The 21,410-nt window shown below is 37.7% G+C and overlaps 2 protein-coding genes across 4 annotated transcripts; one reads left to right on the top strand and one right to left on the bottom strand.

Annotated features, from left to right (window-relative positions):
- Positions 1-4,947: 4,947 nt before the first annotated feature.
- Positions 4,948-7,620, top strand: LOC113305737. The gene is made up of 5 exons (XM_026554744.1): positions 4,948-5,089; positions 5,588-6,148; positions 6,362-6,630; positions 6,727-6,763; positions 6,866-7,620. Exons 1-5 carry the CDS (start codon positions 4,948-4,950, stop codon positions 7,618-7,620), a joined length of 1,764 nt encoding a protein of 587 aa, XP_026410529.1.
- Positions 7,621-14,166: 6,546 nt separating this feature from the next.
- Positions 14,167-19,354, bottom strand: LOC113301916 (zinc finger CCCH domain-containing protein 38-like). 3 transcript variants are annotated; one of them, XM_026550752.1, is made up of 6 exons: positions 19,223-19,354; positions 19,071-19,116; positions 18,481-18,612; positions 16,965-17,446; positions 14,601-16,815; positions 14,167-14,490 (listed from the first exon to the last, which is right to left on the bottom strand). In XM_026550752.1, the coding sequence occupies exons 4-6, from the start codon at positions 17,396-17,398 to the stop codon at positions 14,461-14,463; spliced, it is 2,679 nt and encodes an 892-aa protein (XP_026406537.1). In that variant the 5' UTR covers positions 17,399-17,446; positions 18,481-18,612; positions 19,071-19,116; positions 19,223-19,354; the 3' UTR covers positions 14,167-14,460. The 3 variants fall into 3 exon arrangements, with proteins under 3 accessions (XP_026406537.1, XP_026406536.1, XP_026406538.1); XM_026550751.1 differs by lacking the exon at positions 18,481-18,612; XM_026550753.1 differs by lacking the exon at positions 18,481-18,612 and having other exon boundaries at positions 19,083-19,313.
- Between the last annotated feature and the right edge of the window lie 2,056 nt (positions 19,355-21,410).

Below are 21,410 nucleotides of genomic sequence, written 5' to 3'. Positions count from 1 at the left end.
TTGGATTCTCTACCAAGCCCACTGCTTCAGTAGATATCACAAGCGGCTTGCCAAAGGTGCGCAAGCGGATTGCAGTTGTTCTTTACGCGATATTCCCTCGCGCTTCACGGCTTTCTTGCGGAAGCCTTGTGTTGTCTCTCTTATGGTTGCCGCTAGCTACCATTTCTCTGCTCTTTTGGGCTTCTCAATTCATCCAAGCTTTATTTAGTACCTAAAACACAAACTTAATTAGAAAAAATATTTATTCTTGAAAACAAAGAAAACTCCAAATTTGGGATAAAATAGAGAGTTAGAACACAATAGATGAATTAAATGCCAATAAAAAGGTGTAGAAATATGCACTGCGTAGTGTTAACAGTTTTTGGCGCCGCTTCCGGGGACTCGGTAGCGGTGTATTTGTTTCTTTGGTTCCGCTTTACTGATATTTAGTATGTTGTTTGTATATAGAAGATTGCATCCAGTTTTTACTGTTAGTTGTAATTTTAAATTTTTAGTTAACTGCATCCTTGTTTTATCTCATGCCAGCATCAAAGTCTTGTAAGGTAACTTAGTTCTGTATTTTGCGTTAGCATGCTAAGCCTCATGTTACTTTTCAGTTTGTAGTCGACCCTCATTTGTAGCGTTGTTGTTATATTGTAATTTAGTTAATCTATTTGCTCATACATCTTGCATCACTTTAAATCTATCTGTTATTGCATCTTCAAACTTTCTTTAGCATAGTTCAGTCATTGCATTCTGTTCATCTTGCATCTCACACCGTAGCTCTTAATTTGATGTAAGCCTGCAGTTTTTCATATCTTGTAACATACATTCTCTGAGTAGTGTTAAAAGTTGTGAATCCATTGTTCTTTCTTCCATTAGCATAACTTAGATAGTGTTAGTTATCAAGCCATCTATATATATATTCCCCATTGGTAGTAGTTGTAATTTTTAGTCCTTCTTTTAGTTTACATGCACCACTGTCCTGTAGCATACCAGTTCTGTTTTCTGCCATCTTTAGTATAACTTAGTTTTTTAATCCATCTGTGTATAATTTTTATCTCCTTAGTGTTAGCTATAGTTGCTAAGTTTGTTTCAGTTTGTTTACTATCATTTTCTTGTATCTGGTTTGAGTCTTTTGCATTCTGTAGTTTAGCCTGCATCTTAACATTAGTTATAGTTTCAGTATTTCTGTCATAGTCATTGCTTCAGTGTTTCAAAGTTTGGTATCATCTGTAGCTTTGCTGTAGTGTAGTTAGTTCATCTGTTATTATAAGCTGCATCTCAGTATCCATTTTAGTTTTAGGTTTTGTTTCTCAGTTTTATCTGCATACCTGCATCACCTCGGTCATTGTCAATCAGTCCATTTGTTTATAATCTGCAACCCTATGATCAATTCATCTATATTTCTGCATCTTTGCATTATCTTATCAGTCTTTTATTTTTGCATTCTTGCATCTAGCTTCAGTTAGGTTACCTGCATCAGTATCAGTATCTTGTTTTCATCTGTGTTCCCTTGTTTTATCTCTACAATTCTGGGAACTAATAACTTTTTCTGAGCAAACAGGTACCTGTTACACCTCTGTAAAAACCAAGGAAAAGAAGGAGAAAAATGAGCAGAGTATAGCAGTTATTGTGGCTAAAACCGGTTGGTGTCATTCCTGAACCTCATTACACTCTATATATCTGTATGAATGAAAACCATGATAACCTGATACATTATCTGCCTTACTAAGCAATATTTCAGACCTGCAATTTCTGGTATTCATGAGCAGGATTCTGTGATATCTGAGTGAACTGTTTGCTTAATATCCATCAGTCAATATCTGATACTTTTATGCTATGACTGTTTATGCCATGCTCACCTTAGAAACTCGTTGTTTATTACAATCACCCAGCCCATGCAGCATCTTGAGTTTGCATATGAATCTGTGAAGTTTGAATAACATTTCTACTTGTAAAGATTGTTACTTTGTTGTGCATATCTTAATCTCATTAGAGCCAGAACTTGTGTCTGCATGCGTTCAGCCTTGAATATGTTTCTCATTACTTCCCTGATTTGCGCATTTGCTGCTTATATGATCAATACAACATGTTAAACCTGAGTGCATAGTTCTTGGAACAAGTTTTTGATTCTCGCAAGCATTGTTTCCCTGAATAGCAAATTTCTTGGTTATATGGGTATTATAACATGTTAGGCTATGATTGTCACTTTCCGTGACCAAACAAATCGATTAGTTAGAATTAGCCAAGAAGATATTGTTGACATACCTAGTTCTGAAGTAGATAGCCCTGACCAATCTGATACAATGGGTGAGGAACTGAACCAACCCCGTAGTATGAAGGAGCACATGTACCCAACTAGGGTAAGCCAGCCCTCGTGTATTGTTTTACCAGCTGATGCTGACCAGTTTGAACTGAAAGCAAGCACAATTCATATGTTGCATGTGTTTAAAAGGATTGATGATGAAAACCCTTACCACCATGTAAGAGATTGTAAATATATTTGTAGGACTCTGCGTTTTAACCAAATGCCGGAAGAGTCCCTCAAATTGAGACTGTTTTCTTTCTCTTTGAAAGAAAAAGCCAAGTCTTGGCTGCATGCCCTACAACCACAGTCCATTATAACATGGGAAGATCTTACAAAAGAATTTTTTTAAAAGTTTTTCCCCAACCATAAGACTGCGACAATTCGTCAAAGTCTGAACGGTTTTGTGCAATTAAAAAGTGAGACCTTGGCCAAATATTTGGAGAGATTCAATGAATTATTGATCCAATTTCCTCACCATGGTTTCGAAAAATGGAGACTTGTGTAAATTTTGTATGAAGGCTTAGATGTCAAGACCCGAACCGCAGTTGAGTCAATGTCCAATGGTGCATTTATTGACAAAAGTGCTGATGAGTCTTAGACTTTCTTAATCGAAGTCGTTGAGAAGACTCAGCAATGGGAGTCCATCCGTGAGCCCAAAAAGACCGGCCTTGTAGCTAATGTCCACAGAATCGAGTCCGATTTTGAAGAAAAAGCAAATGTTACATCCTTGGATAGGAGAGTAGAAGCGCTAGATCTGCAGAAGAATGTGAAAACTACTGCCCCTACTCTCTGTGACCAAATTGAGACAGCCCATTGTGCAGCATGTCACGGTTCAGACCACCTAGTGGATAGTTGTCCAGACCTACAAGCATTTCAGGAATCTAGACTAGAACAGGCCAATGCTTTGTATCATAAGCAAGAGAACAATCCTTATTCTCAGACCTACAACCCAGGGTGGAGGAATCACCCTAATTTCTCATGGTCTAAAGGGCCCGTACAAAGGGGTACAACAAGTAATAACCAAGGATATTCATATCGTAGAAACACCCAAGTACAAACACACACACAGTACCCTGTAGAGAAAAGGCCTAGTTTTGATGATGTTGTAAACCAAATGAATCAAAATCTTTTGCAATATCATAAGTTAAATGACTAGAGGCTTGCGAATTTAGAACTCAAATTGGGCCAAATCTGTGATGCACTAAATGAGAGAGAAAAGGGTAAACTCCCTAGTCAACCTCAACAAATTCAGAAAAATGTATTTCAGGCGAGCACCTCAACTTGTAATGAGACTCCTCGTGATCACGTGAATGCTGTCACTACTCTTCGTAGTGATAAAGTTGTTGAGAACAATATAGGTGTACCACAGTCAGTCGAGTCTAAATCAGACTATCTGGTGCATACAACTCCACAGAATACACCCGTTGTGGAAAAGGAATCTGAGCATGATAGTGACTCTACGCATTCCGATGATGTTAATGTCCCTGCACCATCTCATGTACCTATTGCTTCATTTCCTCAAAGATTGGTGCAACATAAGAAAGGTACCCAGTACAATTAGATGTTATAAATGTTTAAACGAGTCAATATAAACATCCCTTTTCTCGAAGAAATCAAGAACATACCTGCTTATGCTAAATTCTTGAAAGATCTATGCACTCAAAAGCGAAAGCTTCATCTGCATAAGCGTGCCTTTCTCACTGAGCAGGTGAGTTCAATCATTCAAAACAAAACACCACCTAAGTTTAAAGACCCAGGTAGTCCAACTATCACATGCACTATAGGTGACCATACAATTGATAGGGGGTTGTTAGACTTAGGTTCCAGTGTGAACCTTTTGCCATACTCTGTGTATGTGCAGTTGGGTCTTGGGGAGCTGAAACCCACCCCTGTTATGCTAGAATTAGCAGACAAATCTGTGAAAATACCTCGTGGGATTGTAGAAGATGTGTTAATCAAGATTGAGAAATTTTATTTCCCTGTGGACTTCATTGTGTTGGATACTCAACATGTCCAAAACCCAGATGGTCACATTCCTGTTATTTAGGACATCCTTTCCTAGCGACGTCCAATGCTATCATAAATTGTTGTAATGGAGTGTTAAATTTTTCATTTGGAAACATGACTGTAGAATTGAATGTGTTTAAAATTAGTCAACAACCCATTGATTGTGATGATCATGAATTCCATGAGATTAACATGATTGAGAGTCTAATTCAAGACTCACTGCCTGACATCTTATCTGTGGATCCCTTACAAGCATGTCTAGTAACTTTGACTTAGATCTCTTTTATTCTGAGTACATTAGTGAAGTACACTCTTTGATTGAATCTGTGCCACTCATGGATATTGCTAAATGACAGACTGCAGTGGAACCACTTCCACTCTCTGATTCCAAATATGCCCCATCTCTTGTCGAACCACCTAAGCTTGATTTGAAACCATTACCTGATACTTTGAAATATGCTTTCTTAGGTTCTTCTGATACTTTGCCTGTGATTATTGCATCATGTTTAGACGCATAGAAGGAGAGTAAACTTTTAGAAGTACTCAAAGAGCATAAAGAGGCCTTAGGTTGGACCATCTCAGATCTTAAAGGTATAAGTCCCACAATTTTCATGCATCACATAAATCTTGAAGAAAATACTAAACCATCTATGGAAATGCAAAGGAGACTTAACCCCAACATGAGAGATGTTGTTAAGGGTGAGATTATGAAATTGCTTGATGCGGGTATCATACACCCGATTCGAGATAGCCAGTGGGTCAGTTCCATTCAAGTGGTACCCAAAAAGTCTGGTATTACTGTAGTCCAAAATGAAATGAATGAGCTAGTCCCCACTTGTGTAACTACAGGATGGTGAGTCTGTATTGACTATAGGAAGTTGAACACGGTAACCAAGAAAGACCACTTTCCCCTTCCCTTCATTGACCAAATGCTAGAAAGGTTGCCGAGGCATAGTCACTATTGTTTCTTAGATGGCTATTCGGGTTATAACCAGATTCATATAGCACCCAAGGATCAACCAAAGACCACATTTACCTTTCCTTATGGTACATTTGCTTATCATCGCATGCCTTTTGGGTTGTGTAATGCACCCACTACTTTTTAACGTTGCATGATGAGCATCTTTTCTGACATGGTAGATAAATTTCTTGAAATCTTCATGGGTGATTTTTTTGTCTTTGGTTCTTCTTTTGATGAATGTTTGCATCATCTTACTCTTGTGATGATTCGATGTAAAGAAAAGAATTTGGTTTTGAACTGGGGAAAATGTCATTTCATGGTCAATTCAGGCATAGTTCTAGGGCATATCATTTCTGAGAAAGGCATAGAAGTAGATAAAGCCAAAGTTGATCTAATTCAACACTTGCCTCGACCTCGCTCTGTGAGAGAGATAAGTTCATTATTAGGCCATGCCGGTTTCTACCAACGATTCATCAAAGACTTTAGTAAAATTTCAAGCCCCTTGTGTGGTATTCTTGCAAAAGATGTTGCTTTTGTATTTGATGATGCTTGTGTGCGTGCATGGGAAGAACTTAAAACCCTCCTCACGTATGCTCCTATAGTCATACCACCCGACTGGACTTTACCATTTGAAATTATATGCGATGCGTCTGACTATGCTGTAGGATCTGTTTTAGGTCAGCGAGTAGACAAACTCCCTTATGTGATCTACTATGCTAGTAAAACACTTAATGATGCTCAACTGAATTATTCAACCACTGATAAAGAATTGCTAGATGTTGTGTTTGCATTGGATAAGTTTAGATCTTATTTGATAGGGTCTAAAGTCATCATATATTCTGACCATGCTGCATTGAAATATCTTATATCTAAGAAAGATGCTAAGGCTCGTATAATTCGATGGATACTCTTGTTGCAAGAGTTCAATCTCGAAATTCGAGATAAGAAAGGGTCGGAAAATGTTGTTGCTGATCACTTGTCTAGGTTGAATGTTGAATCTATTGATGAATCGTTGCTTATTAGAGAGTCATTCCCTGATGAACAACTGATGCTCGTTTCTGAAATTCCTTGGTTTGCTGATATTGTTAACTACCTTGCTACAGGTAGAATGCCTTTGCATTGGTCCAAACAAGACCGTTCTAAATTCTTGGCTGAAGTGAAATACTTCTTTTGGGATGACCCATACTTGTTTAAATACTTCCTTGGCCAACTCATTAGGAGATGTGTCCCCAATTCTGAACAAAGAGATGTCATCTATTTCTGTCATGACCATGCATGTGGAGGCAATTTTAGTTCCAAGAAAACTGCTGCAAAGATCTTGCAGAGTGGTTTCTATTGGCCGTCATTGTTCAAAGATAGTCATGCATTCTGTGTTGCTTGTGACCGATGTCAGAAACTAGGAAGTATCTCAAGAAGAAACATGATGCCCTTGCAACCTATTTTGATTATTGAATTATTCGACGTATAGGGTATTGATTTCATGGGTCCATTTCCTAACTCTGAAGGTATGTTATACATTCTTGTTGTTGTTGATTATGTCTCTAAGTGGGTATAAGCCATTGCCTCCGAAACAAATGACCATAAAGTAGTTCTTTCTTCTATTAAAGAAAACATTTTCTCTCGTTTTGGAACACCTAGAGCAATAATCAGTGATGTTGTTACAAACTTTTGCAATAGACCTTTTGAATCACTTATGCGCAAGTATGGAATCACTCACAAGGTAGCAAAACCATACCATCCACAAACCAGTGGGCAAGTAGAAGTTTTTAATAGGGAAATCAAGCATATTCTTGAAAATACTGTTAATCCTACTAGGAAAGATTGGTCTTTACGTTTAAATGATGTTTTATGGGCCTATAGAACTGCGTACAAAACTCCTATTGGCATGTCCAGTTATAGACTTGTGTATGGTAAATCATGTCATCTACTTGTAGAGCTAGAACATCGAGCATATTGGGCTATTAAGAAATTGAACTTTGATCTTGATAAGGATGGCACCCAAAGGAAACTTCAACTAAATGAGTTAGAAGAATTGAGAAATGATGCTTATGACAATGCTAAGTTGTACAAGAACAAACTGAAAGGGTTCCATGACAAGCATATTTTGCGCAAGTCATTTACACCTGGCCAAAAGGTTTTGTTGTACAATTCTCTCTTACATCTTTTTCCAGGTAAAATGCGTTCGAGATGGACAAGCCCGTTCTTGATACACACAGTATTCCCTCATGGAGCAGCGGAACTCGAAGATGTTACCAACAAGAACATTTTCAAAGTCAATGGTCAGAGATTGAAACCAATTCTAGAGTATCTTCCACCAGAAGTTGAGACCATAGACTTGGAAGACCCCGTCTATGTGGACTAAACTGGTTCACCTGTGTACATACATATGGATTAAAAGTCCATTCCCTTTTCCTTTTTCTTTTTCTTTTTGCATAGTTTTTATGTGTGCTAACCAAAATTTTTTATCTTGCGCTCATGTTGTTTGCTTTCAAAGCATTCATTCAATTATGGTTTAGCACCATCCTTTTGCATCTGGTAATCACTTTCCTTTAAATCTGTTCTACACTGTTCTCCTGGTATGTTGTTGTAATTCTGATCATATTTTGAAACATTAAGGACAATGTTCGATTTAGGTTTGGGAGAGTATTTTGCATATAGAGTTTTTAGTCTTTTTGCTTTTAATTAAAAAAAAAATCAAAAATCAAAAATATTTGTAAATATTTGCATAAAACCTCCAATTTTTAGAGATCTCAGAGTCAATAGCATGCTTCTAGCTATGTTTACATAGAGAGTCTGACCGAAATAACTGAACTTGGAAGTACTGGAGAACACAATCGGGTTTCTTAGTTGTTAGAGCGTTAAAGTTGGATTTAACCATGCCGGTGGGCGAATTAGGTGCTGCAAAGATATTTGGTAGTAGAGTTGTGATCACCCTTAGTGGATACTACCTATTTTTACATCAAGCGAGGCACCGACCTTCAATTTTTTTGTGACTATATAAAAAGTCCTTTTAGAGTGTGCGTCACCATACGTAAATTCCGGGTAGGAACGGTGAGCTACCCAACTTCGCACCACTTTCAACACTATTTTTGATCACTTGAGTGCTAATTTTGTCAATCATGAGGATGACGTCTAAAGATGAAAACTACTTCTTGTAGTTTGATTTGCAGTTAGCACCATTCTCTCTCTCGACAACATCAACAGATTCATGGAAACACATCATCACCAACGAGCAGAGCAACGTCAGAATGCATGAAGAAAGTTGAAATAGTACGAGGTTTACATGCAACAACTCAAGGAAAGTATTTTTTATTCAAAGTAAAGATACAATGCAAAGAGCGGAATTCTATACACATTTGAAGAGGTATTTTACAAGAGCAAAGAAAACAGAAAAGATGAGAATTAGTGAAGTTTTTGAAATCAATACAATACAAGTTGTGAAGAATCAATTTATAAAGTCCTTCTTCCATGGAATTAGTAGTTTCATTATTTATTTTCAATTTGTCATTTTCATGTAATTCAACAAACTTCAAAAAAAAAAAAAACAATTTGTTTTAAATTTTGTTTAAATAACACCATGGTAAAGAAGAAGTATTTAAGAGGAAAATTCAAGCAACAAGGAAATTGAAGAAAAAAATCAGAAATTGTCAAGGTTCTATGAAGTCCAGAAGTTCATCATCAACAGTTGAAGACCGAAGACGAAGACGTATGGATGCTGTGAGAGTGGTGTTGATTTCCGATCGGATGTGAAGGTATGTGAGTACTCCCATCCATGCAAATGATTGATTTCATTTCTTAGAGATCATCAGAAAAAGATTCTTTTTCCACAACCTTGTGGAGTCTCCAGAAATTATCTCGGAAGGTTATCCTTCCCACAATTCAACGTGTGCAGAATTTTACTCTTTATTCCTATCTGCACACATAAGAGACTAGAAAAGCGGTCTTTTTGAGAGCAATTATCATAAAACCTTATTGGTGAGGCAGAAGTCGAGGCTTGTGATCACTCTCGAACCCGAATTCTTTCATATGGTATGGTTACTTCTCGCTCAACTCTTAAGGATGAGAGTGCGTTCTTTGGTATTTATAACTTCGTGTTACTAGCATGATCCTTGGATGCTTGGGACTCTATTACGCTCTGAGGTCGGAGAAGGTTTTGTGGGTACATCTCTGGTAGGCCCTCACGAGACTACAACTCGTCCACTAGGGACACCTAGAGGTTTAAAGGCTTAGTGCATACGCTAAATGCATTCGAGAGACCAGCGACAGTGGTATAATTAGGATTTCTTATTTTCTGTTTCACTTGAGGACAAGTAAAATTCAGGTATGGGGGTATTTGATGAGCGCCAAATAGTGCATATTTCTACACCTTTTTATTGGTGTTTAACTCATCTATTGTGCTCTAACTCTCTATTTTATTCCAAATTTGGAGTTTTCTTTGTTTTCAAGAATAAATATTTTTACTAATTAAGTTTGTGTTTTTAGGTACTAAATAAAGCTTGGATGAATTGAGAAGCCCAAAAGAGCAGAGAAATGGTAGCTAGCGGAAACCGAAAGAGAGACAACACAAGACTCCCGCAAGAAAGTCGTGAAGCGCGAGGGAATATCGTGTAAAGAACAGTTGCAATCCTCTTGCGCACCTTTGGAAAGCCGCTTGAGAGAGCTACTGAAGCAGTAGGCTTGGTAGAGAATACAAATCCAAACCCAATATCCAAACCCGTTCAACACCCGAACCGTTAGATCACTATAGTTTCCAATCATCCTACAACTCATACTCTCAGCACATCAATGTTTGATACTCTCGCGCAACACCGTAGCACCTTATATCTCCTCCCTTAATCGACCAGAAGAACACCTTCTTCAATTCTTTCTCTCTTTCACAGAACCACCACCACTTGCATCTTCCTCCATTAACTCCATTACCCCTTATCCTCCGTACACTGAGCACAAATTCACCATCATTAACTCTTAATTCTCCATCTCTATCTATCTTATCTCTATTCTTATCAAGAACAGTAACCCTAAAAGATAAGATTTAGAGAGGTAGAGTTAGGGTTAGCTCTACAATTGGGGGAACATCGATTCAATGTAGTTGCAGGGAAATTGAAGGCAGAGAAAAGTCAATGGAGTATGGTTGGTAAGTTGGGTTATCATTAATTTTCGAATAGAAGAAGGATTGAGAGCTTTTGTGTATATATAGGGGCTTGTTTATCTGTATCAAATCATCCAAGTTAGCTGGGTCAATCGTCTAGTTTAATTTCATTGTGTTTGCACTCTGTTATCATGTTCTAAATTACTCTGCTAGAGTTGAGATGAAACCCTGGCTTATTGCTTGTTATTCATGCTTTTGGCAGTGACCTTGTTGTGCTTAATTGTCTTAGAATAAAATTCAATCTTAGTACTTCAATGCTTTACTTTCACAGTGTATTCCATGTATCCATTGTAGTTAGAACAATCCTGTGTTGAATAACTGCAACTCACGCTTCATCTTATAGATTGCGCTTTTGATTAGTTGTGTCGTAAAAAGATAGTTAATGCTTCGGAGTAATACCTTAGTTGTGATTGGATAATTCATGTCAAAGAGACCTTAAATATACAGAGGATTGACATCCCTTTTGTAATCAATTATAGAGACAAGGTTAGTGTCATTTAAGAATAACTAGTGTAAGTTAGTGATGGACTCAAGGCCCTAGTACTCTCATCATCAATTGTTCTATTTACTTTCCTTGCATCTTGCTTTACTATTTCTGTTACTATCAAATATCTTTGTCGTATCGACACAAACAAAACCCCTTGTTGTTACTCTCTCATTGAATCAGTGGTAGTAAGACCATAAGTTTCACGTTACACCCACCTTGTCTCTGTGGATCGATTTGTATTTGCCTTATCTACAATAGAACGTTGTGCACTTGCAGTCATTGTAGGTATCTTTGTTAGCCTGCCACACACCATGCAAGTCACCTTTTTGTTCGGCGGCTAATAAACACTTGGAAAAACATTTCATACACAAATTAAATAAATAAGGAGAAAGGGGGTCTCCTTAACCAAAACCCCCTCTCAAGCAGGAAAATATCATTTGGCGCTCTATTCCATAAGATTGATAATGGAAGTTGTAGAGTTGCACTAGCCATCTAACCTGTAAAAATCATCATGAAATCCCAGATTTTTCAAAGAGTGTAAGATAAAATCACACTACATTTTTTCAAACACTTTCGACATATACAATTTAATAGCCATGAGTCCCTTGGTAGAGCTGCTACAAATCCAGAGATCCAATAGTCGGGATTGTATTGTTTCGCATGAATTGGTACCGCCCTAGTAAAGCTGGTTTGCATGAATTGGTACCACCTTAGCAAAACTGGTACCCGCCTTTAGCAATCTTGGAAACTTTGATCTTAGTTTCATTAAAAACTTCTTCGAGCCTTTAACAATCTTGGAAACTCTGATCTTAGTCTTCATCAAAAACTTCTTCCGAAAATTTGGCACCAAAATACCTACCTCTCATTCGTCATACCTAAACTCTAAATATCAACTTACCATCAAATAGCCTTAAATAGCCTTGGTCTATTTCCCCAACCATATCTTTCATTCCCTTACTGACAAATCCCATAGTAGATTCCAACCAACATGACAGGATCCTCCTATCATCAGATTCATCACAATCTTATCGGTTGGCGATCCAAGGTGTTCCTGGGTCGTCGCCACACATAACCTATCAGGATTTCACATTACTTTCTAGCATACACCAACGCCAAATGTAGTATCCTGTCAACGCGCCAGACAGATGAAACATCTCCACATGTAGAATAGGGAAGGGACGTGATCTCTTAGAAATGCTTCAGGGCTGTAAAAAAAAGGCAAGGGGTGAAATCATTGTTCCATAAAGATAACAGCATTAACCTCAATAAATGTTGCACCTTCACCGGAGCGTTCTACAACTATCATCATCCAGGCCGGCAAGCCCTTCTCCAAGTCTACCGGTTATTAGAAAGCGTCTTCTCATGCTAACTAATGACATCTGCAAATCACTCCCATTACCTTTCCCATAGACGATGTTAGAAATGGATTCATGAAACTTGTATACGAATACCACCTTGGTTATCAATGTCTAAAGAAATGGATTCATGAAACTTGTATAGCCTTACATTTATCAGTGTAGGTTAGCCACACTAAACAATTCAGGCTCATGTCAGTACCAGGAAACACAAGATGCTCATCAGACTAAAAATCAAACAGTACGACCTAATCAATAAATTAAAATACAAAGGTAAAGGTGTGTTCCCAAATAGTTTTGGAAGATTCAAAGGTAAGCATCGCAAAGCCATCATCATCCAAGCTAATGACAGGAATTGGTATGAAAATGAATATGAAATGTAAAGGTACGTTATGTTCCCAAATGGTACCCTTTCAATTTTAAAAAAGAAAAAGCATCCGAAATCCAACGTACCTAACAAAGTGTCGGCCCGATAAATTTGTGAATTCTGGTTTTTATAAGGATTAGAATTTCCATCTCAAAAGACTCATCATAAAGAAGTGTTTTGCGATTTTACAAAAAAAATCACGATGATTTAATTATAGAAGATGTCGACGAGTATGCTAATTAACAATAAACAGTTGTCACTCATTGTGGTCTTCAAGTTGATCTTGGATCGTTAGGTTTCACAAGTTAATGCTCTTGGATTGTTAGGTTTCACAAGTTACAAGTTGTGATATCTTTTATCAATACTCTTTGTATTCTTAGAAACTTTTTGATCAAGGTTTTTTGTTTTTGTGGGCTTTTTGCTCTTTGCCCGCTGTATCTCCCACCGTACATGACTTGTGTGCTTTTTAATCAATTCTCTTTAACCGATCAAAAATAATAATAAAATTAATTAATTAAAATACATATTGAATTAGAGGGAGTTCTTGTAGGATGCAACATTATTGCTAAAACAGTCGGTGGATAATATGGAAGGATACAATATTATTGCCAAAACACAATCAGTTTATTCTGAAGCCAAAGAAGTCTAGTTAGAGGTAGTCAAAGGCACAAAGCAGCCAAACCAACCCTTGTTCCTCAAGTCAATGTAACAGCAATCAACTGCTTTGTTCCGCCAAGTATACTTGGAGCCAACCACTCAAACTGGATCCTGTGATTCAGTAGCATACACCCATCCAGGAGATGCCCATCATAACCGAATAGTGAATACTGTGTGCATCAGAATTGACCCAAGAATCAATTTATTAATAAGAGCAAAATGATATATACACACTAACATCCAGTAGCAGAAATCATTTTTTGAACTTCATAAATGATAAACACCTCTTTAAGAATATATGGTCTTAGAACAAACTACTCCATGTGGATCATTGGTACTGTACCTTGATAGAAAGTAAGGCGCATAAATATAAGATTTACAAGAAGGGGGACTTAAACAATTGCTTACACAGTTTTAGTGAAGGACGTGAAGGTAATTAAATACATCACAATTACTAGTCAATAGGAAATATACATGCACATGAACTCTTGATGGTTGCAACTAAAATACCACATAAATCAGTTAACTATAATCCTTTCATCGGACACCTAAACAACAATGGAAAATGCAAACCCAAAAGCTCTGTTGATTCCTAATCTCCCTAAACTACTTCTGGAAATGAACTGAGAGTGAAAAAACACTAAGGCGCAAATCACCAAAAATGAAAAAGAATTTATTGTTTTCTGGAGGAAAGAAACTGTGTTGAGAGAACATACCTTATGCATCACAGAAGTAAGTTAGTCTTATGCCCTGACGTAGTTGCCCTGGCACCATACCGGCTACCACGATGACACACTGCTTGTCCAGGAACATAGGAATAACCTAAAATCCCCTGATGATGCAGCAGAAGCCTCCATAAGGATGTTCTGCCCAATTCAAGATTCGAGAGATAAAAGAACGTAGAAAGAACGTTCACCCACTTTCTTCAGACTGCAACTTTCAGCATATAGTACATAACAAAGAAAAATTGTTAAAAATTATCCATACTCGGGAGATATGCTACTAATCTGACATGATTACCAGCAACATATAAGTAAACAAGAGAGATACTTGAATATAATGAGCTCCAATTATAGAGCCAACGGAAAAACTAATTGTACAAGAAAATCTCGAGGGGCTAAACTCAAATCTGCTGGGTAATCATTTGATTGATACAAGATTATAAACAGTAGATGTTTCAAGCATGTCTAAGTCTTCGAATGTTTTTCCACATATGCCTGCAAACAAAGAGGAAGACAGAATTACTTGAGAGAATATAGAATTAGTAGGAATATTCAATCAAAAATTTAGTGACTCTACAAAGATATTGGATAAATGATGCTCTCACCTGTACAAGTTTGGTAAGCTTAGGTTTTGAGTAAGACAAATATTGATCAGTTTTCTCCTGTGTTTGTGGGATTTGAGCAGCCTGGATTGTACTAGTCACTTTATCAACCACCTTCTTCACTATAGTCTTGTGAGCCTCTTTACTCATTTGCCCTTCTTTCCATGTGGGCTTCAGAATCTCCTTCACAAACTGCACGAGTGCAAATTTGAACATCCGCATCCCCTTGGGATCCTTGCTTTTCTTACCCTCTTCATCTCCCTGATTGTCTCCATCACCATCTCCATCTGCATCCATCTGCACAGTTTCCTCTTTTTTATCCATGACTTTCTCAGGCTGTTTCAACTCGTTACTCGCATTTACGTTTTCCTCCAAACTACTGATCTTTGGAGGATCACCCCCACTAGGATCAGCAGCAGTAGATGATGGAAGAATACTTTTCATAGGGGATTGAGAACCTCCACCAGCAAGATCGGTCTGGTCGATGCTGTCATTAATAGGATCATACTGCTTTTCACAGTGAGTAGTTTGATTGAGATGAATGAGGGGTTGTGGAGCAATTACTTGGGTTGGTTCAATAGGGTGTGAAGACACCAAACCTGAAGTGCTAGGGTTCAGAGCTGCATACAGTTGTGGAAGATGCTGACCATTTCCAAATATCTGAGCCAGTGACGCTGAAAGGTTCGTTAGCTGTGCTACCGTCTCATTAGTAGATATGTTTTGCGTCATAGAAGTCCCAGATGTTACCTGCTGTAACGTCAATCTTGGATCAACAAGATCTGATTTTTTTATTGGTTCTACGTGTTGGGGATGTGTTCGACTGTATGGATTTGAAGACTGCTGCTGAGTTCCACCATTCAAGTTGAAAGGCTGAGTAGGTAATACTGTTTGACTCTGTGTATTCATATTGAAGCTTGAAAGAGGTTGAGCTGAGACTTCTTGTGTTACATCAGGTTTGCCAATTTTAATAGACATCTCATTAGTGATGTGGGATTGTGAATCTTGATTGTGTCCCCTACTGTCATTAATCGAGAGAGAGTATTGCTCGATATCCCTTGTAGAAATCATAGATTCAGATGCAAGAAATTTCCCACTAGCCTTTGGTTCTTCAAAACCCATGCTCCCACCACTGTTGTCACTTATCCATTGAGGAGATTTGTGGAGGGTAAAATCTATTGGCTTATCATTCCGTGATGGACCTCCCCATGTTCTACTTGCATTATCCAAGTGGCTCTGCTGACTATTGAAAGACCTCTCCTTAGACCTTGGATCAACAACACCTATCTTTTCACCAACATTGTCATTCCCCCAAACATTTGACTTCTCCTCTGGAGCAGCATCTCTGTCACTCCACTTTGAACCTCTGGATGATTTTTTTTCGTTACCAGCACTATGGCTATCAGTAATATCACTCCATTTCGGAGCTCCCCAAGATCTATTCTCATCACTCAGATGATGAACTAGTTTCTCAGTAACTGACCGTGCATCCGGACCATCATATGCCGAGTCTGCCGGTTGTTTATCACTCCATTTTGAACCTCCCTGCAACCTATTCTCGTGATCCAAATCATGCCCCCGTCTATCATCACGTGACCTCCCTTCAGGACTACCTCGAGCTGCGCCCTCGTGAGAAAATCTGCAACTGTCTCCATTGCGACAATAGCCTGCAGCATAAAATTTGCAGAGCCTTTGTGATTCGCGCTTATTGTCATGTCCATAAAATACAGTAGTCTCCTTCCTATCAAGGTCCCTTACTCTTATTCCACAGCCTTCTGATGGAGCACCATGATGAGCGTATCTGCATGATGAACCCTTACGGCAGTTTCCTTCCAAAAAATCGATACAGGGCCGATCCGAAGATATGTTGTTGCTCCTCAGTATCTCACTCTTCTCCAAATCGCGATGATAAACATCCTTATACCCACGGGAAATCTTATCCCGTGGACGATCCATTTGTTCTTCTGTGTAAGCGTTCCTTATTCCACCCTTCTCATGCTTACTACTTCCACCCCTTCCTGGGCTTCTTCCCGGATGCCTTCTACCATTATGCTCATAGGTGTCCTGAATATCTTGATGAAGAAACCTGTGACTATTGCCACGTATACTCCTCTCTTCTGCAAATTCGCCGCATACACGTGATCCACTTCTTCTCCCGCCATTAGATCCCTCTAAATCGCGCCTATAACCATGGGGCGGGCTCCTGCTCCTGCTTCTACTCCTGCAGATCAGAACAAAAGCTTTGGTTTATGCGATAGAAGCCGAACAGGAAAAAAGAACACTGGTATTACAGTGTTTTTCTTTCGGATAGAAAAGCAGACTTAAAATATTAAAAAAGACACGGGCAATGGACAAGTCCAAGTTATAAACCTGTGCGACCTGCTCCAACCACCCTTGGGAGAACGACTTCGATTCTTTTCTCTCCACCCATCAAGACCAGGAGACATACTCAAACTGTAACTTCGATCACCGTCGAGCGCCATGGATCTCGACATATCATTATAATCTCTTTTGTCAAACTCGTAAATTTCTATGCCTCTGTTTTGTGCTGTCGGTTCCAACGACGATGACCATCTAGAATTACCTTCATTTCTTGAAACACTTCTTGCTTCCATACTAGACCACTTCGGGTCATGACTATTTAGGCCCTTGGAAATTTTCCACTCTGATCTAGATTCTTTCTCATGAGTGAACTCACCACCTCTTCCAGACCACCCACTGCCTTGCCTAATTTCTGCAGGAAAATGGTCGGGATCTTCTTTCAAATCCCACTTGGAACTCCGCCTTCGAACACTTTCAGTCATCGCATTCCAATAAAATAAATACGAGATGCAATGCTTCCTATGTATAATCTGAAAACACCAAGGTTGACAAAAATATTACTCTCTGATCGAAGTTCTTATCTGTTCTTGAAGCTTAAATTGAAAATAATATATCTGAAGAACATCTAAGGATACCCCCATCACACCAGCAGTATCAGAATTAAATAAGCCATACAGGTATTTTCCAAATAACTAATAAGTAATAAGATTAATTAAAGAAAGCAAATCCATGCAAGTAGCAAAGATGGGGTGAGGTGGAATAAGAATTTGAACACGCCATCTAGCTCAAACGCCCGGGATCACGGCAGATTAGTGCAAAAGAACAAATTCTTACTCAAACCAAGGTGTCCTAGAGCTTCTTAAACTTAGGATAGACAAATGTGTATTTGAGTAAACCGAATACATTTCGCGGATGATACACTGTTGAAATGCTTCTTGAACTGATTAAACACAATGACAACCAAACGAATATTTAAGAGTTGAAAACATTCTAGTGAATTATAGAGGTTAAACATAAACATACTCTCGAAAGACCTCTTGTAGTCAAGAATCAAAACATGTTAAGTTAGAGCTTCTTTGGATGACAGACAATTGCACAGCGGAACCAGAAAACTAATGACACAATTATCGGACAGATTGCAAGCGTTCAAGATTCATGCAAATTTAGCAGTGAGAATACACCATTCCTTACAATCATAATAGGCTTAAATAGGTTACATACTGCATAAGTAAATGCATTTAACATCCTTGTCTTGTATCACTTAAAAACCAATGAAACAAATTTATATGTGGGACTATATTAGAGTATTATCAACTAATCCCATGTACTACGTAAATGTGTGCTCTTCGAACACTCAATGTCATATCGACACATTCTCAAAAGTATGGATGAGGATAATAAGGAAAGTATTATAAACTGCTTCAAGGTAACCACATTATGCTGATTTGAGTGAAACACATCAAACCGTCCGAATAAGTTGATTTTTTTTGGTGTAAATCATATTTCAACTAGAAGCACCAGAAGAATTGACAAATAATTATAGATGGATTAAATCATATCTCACAGATTAAAAGTAGTAGGGACGGAACGCTCAGCACCAGATTCTACCAGCAGAAGACCTGATACCATCTTGGACCATGGATCGTTGAATTGGATTACATAAATGTGATGAAGATATGCCTATGAGAATGTTTCACTGTACAATGATTTGATACACTGAGTTTCTAATCAGTTGTCCACAGTAATAATTTACTGAAAGCAAACACATTTAATAAAATTGTCACTAAACAAACACATCTTGACTATATTGAGTCTCGTTGTGAACATTCGAAAGTCCAGGCTAGAAACTTCCCTCTGTAACACCTAACCTAAAACCACCAACTGCGACAAAAAGGAAAAAAAAAATATGGGACCAGCACCCAATTCCAGTAAGCACTAGTGCTAGCTAGAGGTAAAAAGATGATAAATTATACATCAAAAGAGTATACACTCATGTCTAGTTTGATAAACCAAATACAGAGAAGAAGAAAAATCAATCATTTTTCAAGAACATTAAATAGCTTATGTACCGACAATTAAATACATGCAGAATACAAACATGTCATAGAAAAGAAATTTTTAGAAGCACTGAAAGAAGGGAAAAAAAGCACTAACCGGACGACTTACTTCAAGATTTTGTATTCATATTCCAATATCAGATCTAATGATAAAAACAAGAAACATATCAGATTTAGTTAACATTACAAGTAAAAGTGAATCAGAATAGATGGAAACCTTCAACTAACTAAAGGGTACAGACAGTATACATGTAAGACATCCCAAAACCCTAGTCTTGTGTGGGTTGGGAGGGAAGAGAGAGAGTTAGGGTTTCTGAAGAAAATGCGTATGTTAGACAGAATCGAGGGTTTTCACTTCAGACGTGCACAATAATATTAATTCCTTTTATTAGACAGTGACCCTTGGTTATATTTTAGTCAATAAGTACCCCTCATCCTTTGAGTTTAAGAAACTATGACCCCCAAGAATACCAAACGTTGCCGTTGGTGTTGGAGGGATTGTTTTTCTTCTTCTTTGTGATGGGAGAGACAATTCCAAGGAAGAAGGGTGTTTAGCGGAGACAAAGAACAGCTGAGATCCTTTTTAGGTTGGACGGCTCGGATTATGCCTTGGCCTCATTTAACCCCGAAGTTAAGTAATTTAAGAGCAGCTACTGTACATTGTTAGCGGTAAGGGTCAGTTTACGTGGAGGTCTAAATAACATCTTTTTTTTGCGGCCCATTACTATACGACAGAATAATACAAAAATTCAACTTTTCATCTAAAAATTTATCTGCAATACTCAATGTCTTATTCAAATTTAAAACAAAATGATGATGTAGACTTAAGACCCAAAGACCATGGAGAAAGTCTAGATACGGCTTTATCTTTGACACTTACTTGGTCATGGCATTAATCTTAAAAAGCACGACCCTGGCATTGGAGATAAAATTTAGGTACAACGGGTCTTTAATACTTTGTATCATCTCCTTTTATGACTTTGACGCCTAGCATTAGTGATGCTCTAAGCTAACCTTGGCTCTAGATGAAAACTTTTAATCGACTGACCTATATGCATTACTCATACAGTTAATCCCAGAATAGTACAACTCAATCATAGAAGCGCCTCTTTCTCTTGCACTTTACGGCTGATCATCGCTTGTGTTGTTGCATCATTCGCACCCCAAGAAGACAAGAGTACCGTGTAAGTTGAAGAGATGAAAAGTGACACTTAAATACTTGCAAAGTTTTTTGTTTGTGCTCTACGACAAGCTTCGTATCCCTTAACACCATATTCACAAATTTAACTTGAAATTATTCAAACCTATCAACTTAAACACCAAATTATTCGAATGTTAGGTCAAACCATGGAATTTTTGGTTTATACTTGTAATCGGAGTTACGCCTCAAATGCCACCTATCGATAAATACTGTATCGATAAACAACCTAATGTTGGCGTATGAAATATCCCACATTCTCCTGCATTTCAGCAACTGAAGAATTTTTTATTGAAAGAACTATGACACGGAATAGCACCTTCTTTGTTAACATTTTTGTAGATGTGTTGTAAATATACTTTACTGCTCTCTTTGATTAATGACAATTTCATGCATTTGATGTGGAAATAAATATATAGATCACTATCAGTCTATAACGACTAGAAAACTTGGTTTGTTGAAGTACAACAAGAAATTGGTTAATAATTAAGTTATGTAGAATATAGATTTTTGCAATTATATCGACCATGTCTAAAATTAGATGGTATTCAATCGTCATGTGTTTTTATTTCAAAATGAATTTTGCTAGAATTGGGGTTTTGTGTTCGTTGAATTTTTTTTCTAATTGTTGTATTTAATGAGCTTAAGTAGATTTTCAGTTAGTGATGATAATTCATAAATATTAGTTGTGTCAAGAGGGGAAGAGTGATTAATTATGGTCAGTGAAGGAGAACATAGTACCAGCGAGAGTGAAAGTTATTATGGACGTATTCCAACTCCAACCGCCTCAAATAGTGTTCATCTGGTTCTTGAAAGAAACTCTCAACTACCTCGTCCCTCATTGAAAAGGAGAAGGTATTAAGTATCAATGTTTTTCATTCGGAAACTTGTATGGAAAAAACCTAATACAATCACAAGTAGGTCAAAGCAAAGACCTTTGAAGAATATTGTATATAGAGTTTTTCTCTTTCTCTTCCACAATCAATATGTATGATCGAAGGTCCGTGTACCTGATTATATGAAGGGTTCTTGGACGATATTAAACATCAATATCCAAGATCAATCTAGTTGTATCCGAATTAAGAGGATCTGAATTCTAACAATTATGCAACTTGTAATTTATCTTTCAAAATATGAATTCAATAAGAACGAATCTTTTTTTTATCTCGAATAATAAGGACTTAAACTAGGGTTATCAATGGGTCTGGATCAATCCGAGTAACATTAGACCCAGAACCG

This window comes from Papaver somniferum, chromosome 8, assembly GCF_003573695.1.
Source record: "Papaver somniferum cultivar HN1 chromosome 8, ASM357369v1, whole genome shotgun sequence".
Lineage (NCBI taxonomy): Eukaryota > Viridiplantae > Streptophyta > Magnoliopsida > Ranunculales > Papaveraceae > Papaver > Papaver somniferum.
This window is presented reverse-complemented; position numbering and strand designations above follow the sequence as displayed.

Coding starts and splice junctions, on each gene's coding strand:
- LOC113305737 (XM_026554744.1), top strand. CDS start 4,948: ATGGAAATGCAAAGGAGACTTAACCCCAACATGAGAGATGTTGTTAAG. Junction 5,090..5,587: donor AGTGGTACCCAAAAAGTCTG/GTATTACTGTAG, acceptor TGGTCAATTCAG/GCATAGTTCTAGGGCATATC. Junction 6,764..6,865: donor TCCATTTCCTAACTCTGAAG/GTATGTTATACA, acceptor CTTCTATTAAAG/AAAACATTTTCTCTCGTTTT.
- LOC113301916 (XM_026550752.1), bottom strand. CDS start 17,398: ATGACTGAAAGTGTTCGAAGGCGGAGTTCCAAGTGGGATTTGAAAGAA. Junction 16,816..16,964: donor GGTTGGAGCAGGTCGCACAG/GTTTATAACTTG, acceptor TCTGATCTGCAG/GAGTAGAAGCAGGAGCAGGA. Junction 14,491..14,600: donor AGCTTACCAAACTTGTACAG/GTGAGAGCATCA, acceptor CTTTGTTTGCAG/GCATATGTGGAAAAACATTC.